Source organism: Lampris incognitus, chromosome 4 (assembly GCF_029633865.1).
Source record: "Lampris incognitus isolate fLamInc1 chromosome 4, fLamInc1.hap2, whole genome shotgun sequence".
Taxonomy (NCBI): domain Eukaryota; kingdom Metazoa; phylum Chordata; class Actinopteri; order Lampriformes; family Lampridae; genus Lampris; species Lampris incognitus.
Genome location: NC_079214.1, coordinates 9563335 through 9583158, shown reverse-complemented (window position 1 = coordinate 9583158; position 19824 = coordinate 9563335). Strand labels below are relative to the sequence as shown.

The 19824-nt window shown below is 46.9% G+C and overlaps 1 protein-coding gene across 1 annotated transcript in view; it reads right to left on the bottom strand.

Annotated features, from left to right (window-relative positions):
- Positions 1–2958: 2958 nt before the first annotated feature.
- slc39a13 (solute carrier family 39 member 13) overlaps positions 2959–19824 on the bottom strand; it is a 46692-nt gene continuing 29826 nt past the window's right edge. The window contains exons 6-10 of the mRNA XM_056278416.1: positions 14127–14216; positions 8594–8644; positions 5997–6129; positions 4991–5090; positions 2959–3987 (exon numbers count right to left, since the gene is read on the bottom strand). Of these exons, the coding sequence (XP_056134391.1) occupies positions 3912–3987; positions 4991–5090; positions 5997–6129; positions 8594–8644; positions 14127–14216 (450 nt within the window). The 3' untranslated portion in view covers positions 2959–3911. The remainder of the gene's footprint in view (positions 3988–4990; positions 5091–5996; positions 6130–8593; positions 8645–14126; positions 14217–19824) is intronic.

The window sequence follows — 19824 nt, the reverse complement described above, 5'->3', positions numbered from 1 at the left end:
TAAAATGGACTCGACTTGGCTTGTCAACATGGGGTGACAGGCCACAGACGCACTATCCAGCCCGTCCCAATCAACAACTCTTGGAGTTACACACTCATGAGGCCTACATCAAATAACACGGGTAGGCGATGCAGCTTTTAATGTAGGGTAACGTGCATGGATGAGTAGACACGCTGGCCGCTGGCTGGCGGGTCTGACCCTTTAGTCTAGCGGTTAGCGAGGCCTCCTGCGGTGCGGGCGATGCGGGTTCGCTTCCCGGCCGCGGCAGTTCCTGTGGTTGCGTTGTCCCCCCCCCCCCCCAAAATTCGCTACATTGGTGTCAGAAGTGGGTGGAGCGACCGTAAGGCCATCGGAAGCGCATGCGCCCTGAGGCGTGAAGGAGCTGATATGCTTAAGCGCGGGGACGCGCTTCCCGAAGGAGAGGGGGTAGTGTCACGTGCATGGATAAGAAGACACGCTGGCTGGCGGGTCTGACTCTTTAGTCGAGCGGTTAGCGACGCCTCCTGCGGTGCGGGCGACACGGGTTCGCGTCCCGGCCGCGGCAGTTCCTGTGGTTGCGTTGTCCCCCGAATTCGCTACAGTATAAAATAAACAAAAACGTAAACATCCGTGTCGATGAACACCCCGTGCGTGGATCTCTGCGGTTCTTGTCGGTGTTTTCGGACTCGGGGCCGCGGTGGAAACGGGACGCTTGGCACCAGGGCGCCGTGACTCTGAGGAAGCGCTCCCACAGACAATAGGCTGCCTGCGAGCAGGTGGGTGACTAAGGAAGGCCGCGCGCGCGCGCGGGGGAGTCGTTATGGCAACGGGAGCTTGCCAAACAGAATGCTGAAATTGGACAAGTGTGAACGTCCAATCGATACCCCTCCCCTCCCATATGACTCTTTAGGCGCCGCCTCTCGCTGCGGAAAATGTGCTTATCATGTACAGATTCAGTCCGGCGGGCGCAGCTCGACATAGCGGGGCTCCAATCAACAGCTCACCGAGAGGCGTTTCCGTCAATATCGTGACTACCGGAAGTGAGAAGTGTCTAAAATATTAATACATTTACCATGGCGGAACAATCAAAGGTGTCTATTTATACTGTAACGTGCATGGGTAAGAAGACACGCTGGCCGCTGGCTGGCGGGTCTCACCCTTTAGTAGAGCGGTTAGCGACGTCTCCTGCGGTGCGGGCGATACGGGTTCGCGTCCCGGCCGCGGCAGTTCCTGCGGTTGCGTTGTGCCCCGAATTCGCTACAACTTTTCAGGCACACGACACGTCATTCCTGCACATGTAGGGCAGCAGCGTGGCGACAACACAAACTCAGCCAAAATCCCTATTTCCGCTTTTAGAGACCCGTCCGTATGTTGACATTACATTAAGCGAACCTTGGCCGCTGTGATGGCGGAGTAACCCGCCGTTCTGGCAGTCCGCTCGTCACGTGGCTGGGAGGTTCGTATCCCAGACTCGCCGTATCCGCTCACGGCCAGAGCGTCCACGGGGTCAGGGCGTTCTTTACGCCACCCTTACCCGAGGGATAGTGGGTGTAGCTCGGTGTAGTGTTCGGGGACTCGTCGCTCTCCGGCGACCCCTCTGGCCCATCCGGGTGCCTGCAGCCAAGCGACCGAAAGCGTTCTCCCTACGCCTCCTTCGCGGCCTGAAGGTGATGCGATCCACGCGAGGAGGCTTCAGCGTGGAAAATAGCGCGAGCAGCCGACGCCAGTTTGAAGGAAGCGATACTTCAAGTCGTCCCCCAAATTTGTTGTTTTTTAAATGAGTTTAGATTATACTGGAAATCTTTAAAACCAATGACCGATACAAAAGCTCTAAAGATTTATGAGGTGTTAAGACATTTTCCCGCCGAATCAGAAGACTGATATCCTTATTAATCCCCCCTTGTATGATGGACTATGTCTTATTGTTTTCAATTAGTGTATGTCACGCATTTCATTTATTATTGTTTTTACCCTTATTTTCGTAAAACATTACCGTAGATTTGTAAAGTGAAGAAAAAGAGGAAGAGTTTGAAGGAAGCTGGTGTAACGACTATCTCCTTCCCGCGGAAACGTGAGCCAGGGCAGTTGTCCGACAAGAGTTCCGGCCACATGCCACTGGGTTAATCGGGTGGGATAAGGGGAAAAACTAGAAATACATTTATGAAAGAAAATATAAAAAAGGAAGTTAAGCTAACCTCGGTCGTGTGAACACACTGTAAAACATCTTCATTGCAACGTCATTCAAACTGACAACTGCTTAACTGAAAGAAAAAACAGTCCAGTAATGCCACTGGATCTAGATAGAGGCGGTCTTTTAATGCTGTATGTATTTGTCCGCTGAGTTAAACTCCAGATAGGTGGGGGTGGGGTGGGGGGCGTCCGGGTAGCGTAGCGGTCTATTCCATCGCTGGTTCGAATCCCCGTGTTACCTCTGGCTTGGTTGGCCGTCCCTAGAGACACAATTGGCCGTGTCTGCGTGTGGGAAGCCGGATTGTGGGTATGTGTCCTGGTCGCTGCACTAGCGCCCCCTCTGGTCGGTCGGGGCGTCTGTTCGGGGGGGGGGTAACTGGGTGAAACTCCTCACTGTCAGGTGAAAAGCAGCGGCTGGAGACTCCACATGTATGGGAGGGGGCATGTGGTAGTCTGCAGCCCTCCCCGGACCGGCAGAGGGGGGTGGAGCAGAGACCGGGCCTGCTCGGAAGAGCGGGGTAATTGGCCAGATACAATTGGGGAGAAAAGGGGGGGGGGGCAAAAAAAAAGAAAAAGAAATTGAGAGCTTGTCAGAAAGCTCAGTAAGCAGAAGGCGTCTCTGTGGGAGCAGTGTGGTGTCCTCAGCACCCGTCCATGTTAAAATAAGGACTCGCTGACACGAGCCCGAGACTCTCGTGGAGAGAGGTGCTCGGTGACAGAATATAAGACATGACTGTAACTTTATATGATGACCGTTTAATCGATAACAAAAGGTCCACAGCAGAAAAGTTAGCCACTTTAGCATATAGTCATTTATTACAATAGGCATCTCTGAATTTTGCTTAAAAATATATATTTTTTATGACAGGCATTAATCATCGGTCGTTCTCAAATTTACTAGACGATAGAGATGGATTTCTTTTAAAATAAAGAAGCCAGGAAGCCTTGTTTTCCAAGTAAAAGCGCACGCTCGCTTAAACAGATCCCGTCCTTATACTCCTTAACAATCCTCCCGTTTATTTCGTTTGGCCGAGCTTAACGGGAGGAGGCACAGACTCGGGTTCGATGGCGTGCTGAGCAGGTTAATGTGAGCGTGGGCAACACAACACAACACGACACGACGCGACAACACAACATCAGGCTTTGGTGTGCTGCGTCCACTGCTGCAACGGATGAGTCCGACAGGAGATGGTGTGGGTTTTTTTTGGCACTTGTTTCGTTTCAGGCTACTGGAGTTACACGGTGCAAATAATAACTTGCTCGTCTTTTTTCAATAAATACACTGCAGCAGAAAGAGGGGACGCACAACTGTAACAACAAATACTGTATGTATGAAACTGGGGCCGGGGGGAAGGGGGAGGGGGGGGTTTGAGTACTTCCCGACAGGGAAGAGCTGGTATCAACACGGTTCGGGCTGGCGAGGAACATCACGTGTACCTTCTTTATGTGCAAAACAACAGGATTGTCTGGCCAACATCTTAAGACAATTTGGTAAACTCCCCGCACAGTTTAACGCCCGGCACGTTTTTAAGGTGTCCGGACCCCAACTGCTGTCGGGAGATAGACAGTCTTCTTTTCAGTCGTCCTTTAAAGTGCCGCTCTTCTTTTCTGGTCCTCTCGGTAGTGTTGTGGTGCTAGTGGTCGTGGTAGTGTTACTGTGCCGAAGCTTTCGTTGAAGGTCGAGAAGAAGAAGGGAGTTCGTGGGTGTCGTTCGGAGAAGCGAGAGGGCTCCTTGTCCTCGGTCAGCCTACGATGGCGGACAGGAGGGCCATGACGGCGACGCCACAGCAGATGAGCAAGATCTGCAGTATGGAGTGTCTGGGGAAACACAAGAGAGAACGGACTCAGAGAAGCGGTACTTTACGCCATCCTGCCGCCGGCGCCTTTCACGACATTCTTTGTAAGTACAACAAAACACCAAGAGGGGATTCTCACACTAAAATAAGCAAAGCAGCCCCCCCCCCCCAAATTGCACTCGGCCAATCACCCCGCTCTTCCGAGCCGTCCCGGTCGCTGCTCCACCCCCTCTGCCGATCCGGGGAGGGCTGCAGACTACCACATGCCTCCTCCCATACATGTGGAGTCGCCAGCCACTTCTTTTCACCTGACAGTGAGGAGTTTCACCAGGGGGACGTAGCGCGTGGGAGGGTCACACTATTCCCCCCAGTTCCCCCTCTCCCCCCTGAACAGGCGCCCCCGCCCGACCAGAGGAGGTGCTAGTGCAGCGACCAGGGCACATACCCACATTTTTTGGATTTTGAGATACTTTATGGATCCCTATGGGGAAATTACTCTCTGCATTTAACCCATGCTAGCTGTGCAGCTAGGAGCAGTGGGCGGCCGCTGTGCAGTGCCCGGGGACCAACTCCAGCTCTTCTTTCCATTGCCTTGCTCAGGGGCACAGACAGGAGTATTAACCCGCACATGCATGTCTTTTTGATGGTGGGGGAAACCGGAGCACCCGGAGAAACCCCACCGCAGACACAGGGAGAACATGAAAACTCCACACAAAGGACGACCTGGGATGACCCCCAAGGTTGGACAACCCCAGGGTTCGAACCCGGGACCTTCTTGCTGTGAGGCGACAGCGCTAACCACCACGCCAGCGTCCCACCCGCAGACACGGCCAATTGTGTCTGTAGGGACGCCCGACCAAGCCGGAGGCAACACGGGGATTCGATCCGGCGATCTCCGTGTTGGTAGGCAACGGAATAGACCGCCACGCCACCCGGACACCCAAGCAAAGCATTTCTGTAAAGGCCAAGTCACACAGCTAAATTTGGCAGAATTATACAGGAACAGGAGAAAAGGGTGGAGATACCTAAAACTGGACTCCTCTAACAAGTCAGGCACCACGTTCACCAAGGCGATGTAGAGGAAGCCTCCGGAGGTGAAGGGAAGTATCCACACAGTTGGATTCTCTGGACAGGAGAAGACTTCAGATGGTGAACGATGTCAAGACAACAGACACGGTTGCAGGTAAATGTGCTTTCACACTGAGCGTGATGCAGAACATGGCATCGCTCTTTTTTTGCTTGTGCAATGAAAGTGAAAATAGCACAAAAAGCAGCAACATTAAATACAACTTAACATCACCACGGCAACATTCAAGCGGGTTGTTAGCACACTAGCATCTTTCCTTGCCATCATGCAGGAGGAGCACAACTGTATTTACTGACCTATTCTTGTAGATGGCAGCAAGTCGACATTTTCAAAGTGAACAAAATGGATGTTAGTCGGAATTCAAACGCTTTTTGTTTCTTGTTTAGATGCCGGTACGACATTGGCACCGGAAGATGATTATTTCTTTGTGGGATGGTGCATACTGCAACAACCCTTTTTGTCCTCCACCTCAACCAGAGCTTGAGAGGTTGGGAGTAGCTATCTAGTAGCCATGCTATGCGAAATTTTGTTACAATCAGAATCAGAATCATACATCCATCCATTATCCAAACCACTCATCCTGCTCTCAGGGTCGCAGGGATGCTGGAGCCTATCCCAGCAGTCATTGGGTGGCAGGCGGGGAGACACCCTGGACAGGCCGCCAAGCCATCACAGGGGCAACACACACACACACACACACACACACATTCATACCTAGTGACAATTTAGTACGGCCGATTCACCTGACCTACATGTCTTTGGACTGTGGGAGGAAACCCACACAGACACGGGGAGAACATGCAAACTCCACACAGAGGACGACCCGGGACGACCCCCAAGGTTGGACTACCCCGTTCAGCATGAACACACAAGGACTCCCGCATAAAAGCAGACCTATGCAAAAAGCTCTTTATGATGAGGTCGTTGTGCGCAGCCCGTCTCACCTGTGCCTTTTGTAGACTGAGCACAAAGGGCGAAGCAGGCTCCCAGCACCCCGACCAGGGCTGTGGAGAGCTGCATGCGTGCGGCACTCCAGCGATCAAATCCAGCTCGCAGCAGGATGGCAAAGTCTCCCACCTACAAGCAGAAAGTTTAATGGTGATGTTGCACCCGCCAAATAATATAACCATGCATCCTGTTCAGGCTGGGAACTGATCTTTTCTCCAGGACCAGGGAATTTCTTTTAGTTTCATTTATTTATTTAACCCCCCCCCCCCAATTGTATCCAGCCAATTACCCCACTCTTCCGAGCCGTCCCGGTCGCTGCTCCACCCCCCTCTGCTGATCCGGGAAGGGCTGCAGACTACCACATGCCGCCTCCAATACATGTGGAGTCACCAGCCGCTTCCTTTCACCTGACAGTGAGGAGTTTCGCCAGGGGGACGTAGCGCGTGGGAGGATCACGCTATTCCCCCCAGTCCCCCCCCCACCGAACAAGCGCCCCAACCGACCAGAGGAGGCGCTAGTGCGGCGACCATGACACATACCCACATCCGGCTTCTCGCCCGCAGACACAGCCTATTGTGTCTGTAGGGGGACGCCCGACCAAGCCGGAGGTAACACGGGAATTCGAACCAGTGATCCCCGTGTTGGTAAGTAACGGAATAGACCACCACGCCTACCGGACGCCCAACTGGTGAATTTCAAGGGGCTGAAAACGTTTCGTTTTTTTTTTTTTCTTGCCATACTAATGGGCAAGAATGATTAATCTACCCCTTCTGTCAAGTGTGGCGCTGCTGTGTACCACATTTCCTTTGTGAGGATGACTTGCTTAGCATGTTTAAGCTAACTGGAGGGGCACTTCCTGTAAAAAAAAACACCCTCGCTGGCAGGAAAACTTGCTAGCTTTACGTCTTGAAAAAGAACTACATGATTGTAAGGACCTCTAAATCTACTGTACAGACTTTGTGGTACTTCATTTACCAGCATGCTTTGTGTCTTAAGCATTTCCTATGTTCTTATAAGTGTCTAATCATGTAAACCAATGGAATGTATTTGCTCTTTGTATTTTTATTTGAATTTTGTTATTAGCCAATGATATGGTGTAAAGTTATTATGCCCGCGAAATCGCGAGGTTGTCAACGTTCAATCTCCTCATGGAGAGGGAGGAGTTGGGCAGTCCAAGCCAGTACTCCGAGGAGAGACGTCCATTTTTCTGCTGCTCCGTCTCAAGTACCAGTTTTGCGGAGACTTTATACACAGCCCGTGTACTAGGCCCACATTTGAGTTCAGGAGTGTTGCGATTGGCCCGTGGTCATATGCTTGCTGGTGGGGTTTGTTTTAGTATGCCGATTATTTTATTTATGCCCCATAGCCCGTGTAGCCGCTAGCTAACTAAGTGGATTTAGCATCCAGTGCTAGTGTGTTAGCCGACTAGAGTTGTGGAGGCTAGCCAGAAGTCATCGGGCTGTGCTGGACGGTGATCTAACTAGGGGAGGTGCTCTGCTCCATTCCTGGGACCTGTCTGCTGTCCAAAGACAACTCGCTTCATCTGCTCTCCGGCGCTGGGCCCACCGGAGGACCACCATCTTCGCCAGGGTTTTCTGAACATTGCAACCTGTGGCCATCTTGCGGGTGGAGGCCGCTACAGGGGAGCCGACGCCTGCCAGTTGCTAGGCTAGCACTACGCCTTCCATGCTCTGGACTGCACACAGCCTCCCGGTCGAGGGAGCGATGGGTTGTGAGTAACCCGAAAATTTCATTTATACTGACACACACACACACTTTTATCTCGTCGCCTGGGCATCGTAGCGGTGGCTGCCTTGCCCTCCGCTCAGAGAGCTGTTTTATGTGCACCAACGGGCCCCAACGGAAAGCGCTGGGTATTTTTGTGTTCTTTTGTTACTTTTCTTCCTGTTTATTGTGACCAATTGTCACACCCTGTGTAATTTCAATTAATGTTTATTTAATCAACAATACTACACTCGAGTGGTACTCTCTCTCTCTCATTATTATCAAATAAATCCTATTATGATTAATTATATTTCGGGTGTATTGGCAGCTCATTTTCCGCTTATGCAAAGCCTAGGTTACTTTTAGAGTGCTGGTAATAAGCTTGTACAGTAATTCAGTACACAGCAGGGTTATAAGATCTGCATTAACCACATGTTTGTTTAATTCTGGGAAGATACACCATTCACTAGCCTTAGGTAAGTGTAGTATTTTCACAGTGGAGGCACCGCGCTATTAAATTGATTATTATCTTGGTTAATTATTTCTATTATCAATTATCACTAATATTGTCATTAGTGGCATCAGCCTACTAGTACACAGGAGGTTCTGCCAGCTCACCATTCCACCGCTGAGAACTCAGGATCCTGTTGTGCCATTGGATTGGATTGTAACACTTTAGTAACTGGTAGCATTAGGCTTTTGTCTTGTTTAAATGTGCTTGGCGTTGCCCGCCAGTGAAAAAGGGGTTAGATGATATTCACTGATAAGAGCTGTACTTCCTCAGAATACACTGCATTACTGCACACACAGAATACACAGCTGTACTGCACACACAGAATACACAGCAGTACGGCATTCATACTCTCACCTCATGGGGGATTTCGTGGAGGAGGATGGCAAAGGTGGTGAGGAACCCAACCTAAAAAACACAATCACATGATCACTGAATGATCTTAACTGGTAAACAAATCTGACACTGTGTCGTATGACACATCACCACGCCGATCCCCGGTGCTGAGCAGTAAAACAGCCTCCATCCTCAGTCTGATCTGCTCCTGTTGACCCAGCACTGTGCTGTGTGAGGTTAGCTGCAGCGAGATGTCACAGTGACACACGCGTGTAAACAGCGAGCAGTGTGTGTGTGTGTGTGTGTGTGTGTGTGTGTGTGTGTGTGTGTGTGTGTGTGTTTGAGACATCTAGTCAGCTTCCTCTCTGGCACAGTGACCCATAGTTCACGCTGCTCGCCTTATGCCTCTCCAGCTGGACACGCTCCTTCCCACTGCTACCGCGGATCCCACTTACAGCGGCGACGCTTTTTTAACGTTACCAGTACGCAAAAAGTTCCTCTTATCTGCACAGTTTTGTCACCCGATAACAAACAAGTCATTGTACATTTTAAGAAAAAAAAAACAAAAACAAAAAGGATGATGATTGTGTTGCAATAGCTGCTAAGTTGTGCCCCCTTAGGACAGCAGGAGAGCTGATAGAACAGGATCTGCTGCTCTGCCAAGAGGTCTGCAAACTGCGCTAAACACGACAGTCACAAGGCCGATGCCGTCTCTGCCAATTCCCGAGTCACCGGGTCTCTGTCCTCTGCTTAATATTACAGCACTCTGCTGCTGCCATTATTCATCCGTTTTAACACCAGACCGACCGGGAGTTCACTCTTACCTACCTAGAATGTCTGCCTGTTCAATAGCTTTCTTATGTATCGTTATGTTTTTACTTCTGTATTAATTGTTTGTTTGCCTGCCCAGGGACTGCAGATGCAAATTAGCTGCCGGCTAACTCTGGTGCAATTGTAAAATTGTGCGTTGTCCCTGTCAAATAACAATAAACTAAACTAAACTAGAATGACCACGGGCGGCCAAGATGACGGCTTGTTTTTAAAGTCTGTATTGCGTCAAGATAAACACCCAGTTGAGATATTACTGCATTACATATGTTGGTATGTCTGTTAAGAAACTAACTGACACCAAAATTAGCATGTTAACAACTTTAATACTGTAGCGAATTCGGGGGGCAGCCACAGGAAGTGCTGCAGCCGGGACGCGAACCCATGTCGCCCGCACCGCGGGAGACATCGCTAACCGCTCGACTAAAGGGTCCGACCCGTTAGCCAAGAGCTAACGTGTCTACATATCCATGCACGTTACACTATTTAACATGGCTGCTGTCCAACGCCTGTAAATACGGCAACGCCTCGGTGGTGGTCATGGTGCGTCTGTAACGGCGTCTGTAACCAGACATGTTGGAAATAATCAAAAATCAAGTTTAGACTATTTCTCTCCACTGGAGGACGCTAGTGTGTCTCTAGGACAGAGCGACGAACTCATAAATAGTGACGTTACGCGCATCATCACGCGCAAACCACGAGCCGCCATGTTGACCGCTCATGGTCATTTTAGGTAGATCGTATCATAACTTTTTTGTGCAACTGATCAAAAACTCATTTTAATGCAAATGTATGCAATTTTAGGAGCATTCAGGGAGCAGCAGGTCTGTATCTCCCCCCCACCAAGTTATTAAACTCTGAAAACCCAAGGTTGACGGCCTTGGTTGTTGTCGATCTGTAACATCAGTACTGTAAACATCCTTCATGAAACAGCCGTCACCTACACAACTACTGGCACTCTTTAGAAAGGTCTCGGTAATAACCACCCTTCAGCTTCTGACCGCAGGACCAACACCACGTCACAGCTACACCTGTCTTACACACGTCGGGGTTGGAGGACAACACAAAAAAACACAAACAAGAATCAATACATTGGATGGATATTGGTCTGCCCTTAACGCCGGGGTAGCGCACTTTCTTTCAGCGTTTTTGTTTTGTTTTGTTTTTTGTTTTGTGAAAGCTGTCGAACCCCTGTCACAGCTGTGGGTAATTCAAGAGTAAATCAAGCGTCTGTGTTTAACGGTCGGTAATCAGGGTCTCAAACTCTCACCTGAGCTCCCCTGCTTGGTTTAGGCTTTACCGCCTCCAGCAGCCCTCAACCAATCAGGGGAGCTCTCTGTGACAGGCGGCCCTGCTGCCTGTCAATCATTCGTGCGCAGCCGTTCTGCCGGTTTTCTTGTCACTGGATCTGTTAAGGGGTACAGGCTCAATACTGTTCATCTTAATAAAGACCTCAAATTTAACTACTAGAATGATTCACAGCATCAGTGTTGGGCTAATTAAGAAAATCGTTTTTACGTGCATAGGTTACCAACTGACATTGTGATCCGTAGCGAGAGTAGGGAGCAGGTGGAGGAGAGCCTGGAGAGGTGGAGGTATGCACTGGACAGAAGAGGAATGAAAGTCAGTAGGAGCAAGACGGAATATCTATGCGTGAATGAGAGAGAGGACAGTGGAATGGTGAGGATGCAAGGAGTAGAGGTGATGAAGGTGGATGAGTTTAAATACTTGGGGTCAACTGTACAAAGTAACAGGGAGTGCAGGAGAGAGGTGGAGAAGAGAGTGCAGGCAGGGTGGAGTGGGTGGAGAAGAGTGTCAGGAGTGATTTGTGACAGAAGGGTACCAGCAAGAGTTAAAGGGAAGGTTTACAAGATGGTTGTGAGACCAGCTATGTTGTATGGTCTGGAGACAGTGGCACTGATGAAAAGACAGGAGGAGGAGCTGGAGGTGGCAGAGTTGAAGATGCTAAGATTTTCACTGGGAGTAACGAAGAAGGACAGGATTAGGAACAATTATATTAGAGGGACAGCTCAAGTTGGACAGTTTGGAGACAAAGCAAGAGAGGCAAGATTGAGATGGCTTGGACAAGTGTGGAGGAGAGATGCTGAGTATATTGGGAGAAGGATGCTGAATATGGAGCTGCCAGGGAAGAGGAGAAGAGGAAGGCCAAAGAGGAGGCTTATGGATGTGGTGAGGGAGGACATGCAGGTGGCTGGTGTGACAGAGGAAGATGCAGAGGACAGGAAGAAATGGAAACGGATGATCCGCTGTGGCGCCCCCTAACGGCAGCAGCCGAAAGAAACAGATTAACAACTGCCATAATACATTTTACCCCCCCTGGCATCGGGATGCGGGACAGAGATAGTGATACAGGCCCAATTTCAGTTCCCCCCCTTGGCCCTACCCCTCCGTTTTGCGTGCGGCTGTGTAGGGTAGGGTGTCCCGTTTCTTTTGGGGATCGAGGGGTAGTGGTAATCTAGCCCTCCAAATGGTGTGTTTTCAGATGCAGACTCCAAAGGGAGAGGTAGAAGAAATTTCCCACAATGCTTTGTGAACTGAGGCAGTATAACATGGAACATAGCTACCAGGTGTGGGGAAAGAAGCCCATAAATGTGCATATCTCCGCAAATAATCATGCAAAAATGTTAAAACTCCGTTGGAATATCTTAATTCAACATAGCTGCAAACAAATATGTAATTGGATCATTATAACAAGCATTTCAGAAATATCACTATTCAAGATGTCGATAGACATGATGCAGGCCAGAGCGCAAAACATCCCATTTTCAGTACAGCCCCAAGTCCAAAATTCAACAAGAATCCCAGATATCCATGCCCTGGGTGTTTTTCAGCCTGAACAGAAGGATTTGTGCATTATTTCCACGTCCCCTGTATCATCTTCTTCTTCTTTCGGCTTATTCCCTGTTTCTCAGGGGTCACTGCAGCGGATTTGGGCCATCAATACCCTGTGAGTGCACAGCACCAATGGCAGCTGTTGTTAACCCGGGCCTCAACTGATCCACTACGGTCTTGTCAATCCACATAACGATTTGGCAAAATTTTACATCGGCTGCCCTTCCTGACACAACCACTCACCCTACGGATGGGGGCACAGGTAAAGCGCTGGATGCCATCCCGGTATTCAGGGACTTGCGCCCACGCCTGTCGCCTGCCCATGTCCCCTGTATGAAGCTGGAAAAAATGATCCAGCAGCAAATTTTCTGCCCTTCCCCGCTCATGTGGTATCAGTGCAGGGCAGAAATGTCTATGGGCAGGACTATACTGACATAGCGGAAATGCAAACATGCTTCCTGGCTATTCAATAGATTAATCTGCCTTGTTCTGTCCTGCAAATTTGGTCAGATTTGTCCTGCAAATTTGTCTCCAGTGCATACCTCCACCTCTCCGGCATCATGTCTAACATCTTCCTGGCTATTCAATAGATTAACCTGGCTATTCAATAGATTAATTGTTCTGTGCTGCAAATTTGGTCATATTTGTCACTATTATATTTGATAATGGTAGAGAGCAACATGCTTTAATATCAAATGTGTAGTACTACAGTACTATAATGTTATAACCATGTTGTAACGCTCCAGCCAGGGACTCCTGAGCAAACCAGGCACATAAAAGTCCAAGTGGCAGATGTTGACGATGACGGTGATGACATGACGAGGGGTGTCTCGTTTCCCTGGTAAAGACTTTAAACCCTGCCCCTTGTAGCTCTGTTCTGAAAGGCCACTACCCAGTAGAGGGCACTCCAAAACTAGGGGTAGGGAGGTGCCAAGGGAGGGAATTGGGATTGGGCTTATAAATACCTAAACACAAAAGTACAAAGAAGTGTCGGGGTAACTGGGAAACCGATGGGGGTTTTTTTTCTACATGCATGGATTATTAACCAAAATATGAGTTTTTTCAGTTACAACAGCCAAACTCAGCCATGCGCATGAAGCTGGTTTGAAGGGGGGGGGGGTATAGGAGGAAAGGATGAAGCAGAATGAAGGAGGAAGGGGGGGGGGGTTTGGGGATGGAAATAGCTCACTTCTCCAAAGCGGCCTACCCTTGCTCTTAACGATTCTCAGCTTTCCTGTCCACTGCAATATGCCACATTTACGAACTGATTTGTTTTTAATTCTACAACAGGATTAATCATAATTTGTAAACATACGCATACTGCACACTGCACATTGCACATATTGCACAGCCATAGCTAACATTATTTCTTAAAAAAAACTACAGCAAATTGAGGAAAAACTGAATTGTGTTTACACAAACTAGGCAGACATCTTAATGTACTGAAATTCAATATAAAGATGCATCGAGAGTTGTCTTAAAAAATGAATCGTAGCATTCTGACTTGAAATTTAATTAAAATACGAGGTATCTGGACATTCCCAGTCCTACATGCCTAAATTTGTGAGCCTACATTTAAAAGGTTTGCAGTCACTTGAGTAAAACAGACCCGTCTTTTTGTGCGGACAGGCTTTGAAAATTCGGGGAGACAGACAGATCTAGGCTAGTGGTTCCTATTACAATCTAGACAATACAACTGTTGGTTCCATTGTAACACACTATGATTGATGATATTACATTTTTGTATTCACGATTCTTTATTCCTCCCTTCATCCATTCTCCAAACCATTATTGAGTGACAATGGGAGCGGGGTAAGGGGCAAGACAAAATAGTTTGACCTCGCGGACTAAAGTTTGAATCAACACTCCTTACCTTTTTGCTGACCAGGAAACTGCCCGCTACAGCCAGACCATGAGTGAAGTTGTCAATACAATTGGCCAGTAGATTTAGGTAGCCACTGATCTGAAACACAGGGAAAAGGTTGTTAAATCAACTGGTTAGACCTCTAAAAACAAGAATCAACAACAATTTAATGAATTATCAAATACATAGAGCATTTCATTACAAGAAACAACGGTGGTGGAATTCCACAAGTCAAGTCAAGTCAAATTTTATTTGTGTAGCCCATTATCAGAAATTACCAATTTGCCTCAGGGGGCTTTACAGCAACACAACATCCTGTCCTTAGACCCTCTTATCGGATAAGTAACAACACACTAAATAAAATAAAAAACCTTGTACAGAGAGAAAAAAATAGGAAGAAACCTCAGGGAGAGCTACAGAGGAGGGATCTCTCTCCCAAGACGGACAACTTGCAATGGATGTTGTGTTTACACAATTTACACAACACAACACTGATAGAGGATAACAGAATTATAATGGAATCATAAGATATATGAGGAATATGATGAGGAGGATGCCAAGCAGTGCCCAGATGCCACCGAAACAGCCCAGCACCCGAGCCACGCGACCACCATCACCATGGATACCTGACGGGAGGACAGACTACACATTCACACAGGGGAGACTCACATCACACTATCCACACACACAAGAGAAGAGAAAGGGGGGGAAAAACACATTAGTTACACATCAGAGTGAGAGAAGGATGTAACATTGAAACAGGATAATAAAATGTATGGATTTATAAGCTATATGAAAAGAAAATGTGATGAGGGGGATGCCAAGCAGTGTCCAGGTGCCGACCACCATCACCATGGAGACCTGGGAGGAGGACAGACTACACATGCACACAGAGGAGACTCACATCACACCCTTCACACACACACAGAAGAGAAAGGAGAAGACATCATTCAGAGCAAGAGAAAAGACGTGAGAGAAGAGAACAGTTTGCAATAGTCAATCTATACGCTATAATCTCGTCGGCAGAACGGTGCTTGGTAAATTCACTGAGACAGAAACCGACCCACCATGCAGTACAGGTTGTGAAGCACTCAACTTAAAGGCAACTAAATGTAGGCTAAGGCAAAAAGATGAGTTTTAAGTTTGGATTTAAAGGACTCAACAGACTCCGTCTGGTGGCAGCAGGCAGGTTATTCCACAAGAACGGCACCTAATAGGAAAAGTCTGCCACCAGCTGACTTCCTCTTAACTTTAGGTACACAAAGGTGCCCTTATTTTGAGAGCGGAGAGTTCGAGATGGACTGTAGGGTTTAAGGAGATCAGACAGGTAAGATGGGGCAAGCCCATTTAGGAGTTTATAAGTCAGCAGAAGCACCTTGAAATCTGATCTAACATGGATAGGAAGCCAATGAAGGGAGGCAAAAATTGGTGTAATATGGTCAAATTTCCTAGATTTAGGATTCTAGGTACAGCATTTTGAACCATCTGAAGACTTTTAGTACTAGCATATGGCAAACCTGAAAACAGAACATTAAAATAATACAGTCTGGATGAAACAACAAAAAGAAGAAGAAAAGAGGGAAAGCAACTTTATTTTGTCATTGTATTGTTACAATGAATTGTACTCTTACAACGAATTTGTGTTCTGCGTTTAACCCATCATATTGTACAGGAGCAGTGAGCAGCTGCAGCGCCCAAGGACCAACTCCAGTTCTTCTTTCCATTGCCTTGGTCAGGGGCACAGGCAGGAGTATTAACCCTAACATTTAACAAAACTTTTGATGGTGGGAGGAAACCGGACCACCCGGAGGAAACCCACACAGACTACGGGGAGAACATGCAAACCCCACACAGAAAGGACCTGGGACGGCCTGGGGTTCGAACCAAGGACCTTCTTGCTGTGAGGCAACATTGCTAACCACTGGGCCACTGTGCCAGCCCTTCAAAATGCATGTATTAGTCTCTGTGTCAACCATACACAGGAAAGACTGAATTTTAGCTATGCTACATAAGTGAAAAAAAGGCAGTCTTGGTGATTTTTTTTAATGTGCTTACAAAGAAAAGGCTGGGATCGAATGCAAAACCAATATTTTGGTAACACTTTATTTTAGGGGGTCGGAAAATACCTAGTAATTTCCTGGTACCCTTATTTCTAAGAAATTACGTGATAATTACCACCTTATTACTAATTACTAGGTAATTTCCAACCCCTCCGACCCCCTACAATGAAGTGTAATCAGAATTTTGGCTGCCACACTTTGTGAAATCACAGAGTTGTCAATTATTATTGTTACTTGATTATATTGGTGTCTGTGTCTAGCAGGGCCAATGACTAGCATCTCAGCTTTATCTGACTTTACAAGCAGAAAATTTAGAGACATCAAATTTTTCACAGCAGCCAAGCAGGCCTCTAAATTAGTCATTTGAGTATGATCATCAGCCCTTATAGGCATATACAGCTGAGTAACATCAGCATAGCAATGGAAATTTATTCAATGACTGCATATACTTTGGCCAAGAGGCGAAATATAAAGAGATAAAAGTAGAGGGCCAAGAACCGAGCTCTGAGGTATGCCATATCTAACGTCACAGAATTTTGATGTAATAAATAAGATTTTCATGGGAGTGACGAAGACGGACTGGATTAAGAATGAGTATATCAGAGGGAACATTCAGGTTGGACGGTTTGGAGACAAAGCAAGAGAGGCAAGACTGGGATGGCTTGGACATGTGTGGAGGAGAGATGCTGGGTATATTGGGAGAAGGATGCTGAATAATACTGAATATTTTGGTGGCATGGTGGCCCAGTGGTTAGAGCTGTTGCTTCACAGTAAGAAGGTCCTGGGCTCGAACCCCAGGGTTGTCCTACCTTGGGGGTCATACCAGGTCATCCTCTGTGTGGAGTTTGCATTTTCTCCCCATGTCTGTGGTGGGTTTTCTCCGGGTGCTCCAGTTTCCCCCACCATCAGAAAGACATGCACGTTAGGGTTAATACCTGAGCCCCTGACTGAGGCATGGCAAGATGAACTGGAGTTGGTCCCTGGGTGCTGCATGACAGCTGCCCACTGCTCCTAGCTACACAGCTAGGATGGGTAAAATACAGAGCAGCATTTCCCCATGGGATTAATAATGTATCTAAAAAAAAAATCAAATCAAAAAGACTATGGTGTTGCCAGCAAAGAGGGAAAGAGCAAGGCCAAAGAGGAGGTTTATGGATGTGGTGAGAGAGGATATGCAAGGGGCTGGTGTGACAGAGGAAGCTGTAGAAGACAAGAAAAAATGGAAAAGGATGATCCACTGTGGGGACCCCTAATGGCAGTAGCTGAAAATAGTAGCAGTAGTAGATTATTATAGCAGACGCAATGTGTTCTTCCAGATAAATAGGACTTAAGCAAAGAGAGAGCTAAGACAGAAACACCAAAATTACAATTTATTCTGTCTAATAGTATACAGTGATCAATGGTGTCAAAGGCTGCACTGAGGTCCAGTAGTAGAAGCACAGAAGTGGAATCAGAGTCCATAGCAAGTAGAAGATCGTTCATCACTCTGGTCAGAGCAGCTTCAGTGGAGTGACAGGCCCTGAAAACTGATTGAAAAGGTTCATATAGATAGTTTTCTTCTATATGGGTCGAACGTTGTTGATACACAACTCTCTCTAGTACTTAAGAAAAGAATGGATGATTAGAGACTGGAAGATAGTTATTAAGAGACCCTGGATCAAGGTGCGTCTTTTTTTTAAGTAGAGGTTTAACCACAGTTGTCTTAAAACTGCTGGGAACAGTGCCAGTAGTAAGTGATAAATTAACAATGTCTAGCATTGTAGGTCCCAGGAAAGGCCAGAGGTCTTTAAAACATGTTGCTGGTAAAGGGTCAAGCAGGCAAATAGTTGGTTTAGAAGCTGACATGATTCTAGTCAAAGTATAAAGAGAGAGAGTCTCAAAAGCTGTAAAGGGACTCATTGTATAGATATGAATTTGGTAAGACAGGATCTGCCAGAGTAGCTGGAGCTGAAGAACAAATTTTGTTTAAGATCTCATCAACCTTATTGCAGAAAAAGTCTAGAAACTCTTGGGCCGTGAATGGTGAGCAGTTAATGGACAGCTGCTTCTTGGTAAATTTAGGTAAACTGTCAAAGAGAAATCTGGGGTTATGTTTATTAATATTGATTAATTGAGAGAGATATGCTGCTTTTGCAGCAGATAAAGCATGTTTGTATTTCAATAAACACTCATGCCAAGATAAGTAAAAAACTTCCAGTTTTGATTTTCGCCATTTACGTTCCAGTCTCCCTGCAGGTCCGCTTAAGAGCACGTGTCTCATTGTTAAACCAGGGTGTAGGCCTCTTTAGTCACCTAGCTCTGGTAGTGACAGGTGCAACTGAATTGAGGAGACTATAGAGGACTATGTTTAAGTCACTAGTGAAATTTTCAACAGAAACAGTCTCTAAAGTGAGAGGAGCCAAGACTTCAGGCAGTTGCTGGACAAATGCAGCTACAGTGGAGGGACGAACGTGGCGAGTGGCAATTACATCTGTGCCGACATTAACAGGACAGGCCAACAATGCTTCAAATTTGATGAGAAAATGATCTGACACAGCAGATGTGGTTGGCAAGACATTCAGATCAGAAACAGCTATCCCTTTAGATCAAACCAAATCAAGGGTGTTACCACTGCAATGAGTCGACTCTTGAACAAACTGAACGAACCCAAAAGTATCAACTAGTGCCAGAAAGGCTTTACTTAGAGGATCAGCAGCCTTATTCAGATGAATACTGAAATCACCAAGAATTAGAATCTCATCAGAGTGAGGAACAAGGCCTGAGACAAATTCTCCAAATTCTTCAAGAAATAGTGAGTAAGAGCCAGGAGGCCGATAGAGTATCAAAATCTGGACTGAGCCGAGTCTATTCATGGCTGAGGGAGATGGACCAAGAACAAGAGCCTCAAAAGATTGGAATGTAGATTCAAGGTTAGACGTTAAATTGAAAATAGACTTGTATATATTAAGGTGACACCCCCACCTTGTTTATTTGCCGGAGCTACATGGGCATAAGTATAGTCGGGTGGGGAAGCTTCATTTAAGGGAAGGAAAACATTTGGTTTCAGCCATGTTTCACATAACAAAATCACATCGAAACTATGTTCAAGAATCAGATCATTTATTAGTAAGGTTTTGGTAGACAATGACCTGATATTTAACCAAATTTAAGCATCTTGTATTATTAGTTGACCATTTTAACGACCTACACTTTGGACGATATGTGGTCACACTTTTGATAACATTAGATGTTTGATTCTGTAATTTATTAGATACTTCCATCATTAGATACACCAGTGGCAAGAATGATTATTAGATTATTGTGATTCACACATTCAGGAGAGAAGAGCTTGGGAGCAATACAACAAGGTAGGGAGCCGGTCTCAATGTTAAAGACCAGGCTGTCAGTCTGATAATTTGTACTATGAGAAATTCCTTGACTAAACATATTAACTAAACTAGCTGATGCCACATCCACACGATATTTAACCCTAACAGGGTTTAACAGCAGAGAAAAGACTCTAAATTATCTTTTTTCAACCTGAAATGTGATGACTTTTCCTAGAGTCACCCCAACATTAGAAAAAGTGAGGCACTGTTTTTGTTCAAATTTCGATGAAAGCTGTACACCACTAGGGTACTAAGAGTATCTTAGGGTCATGTGTGACC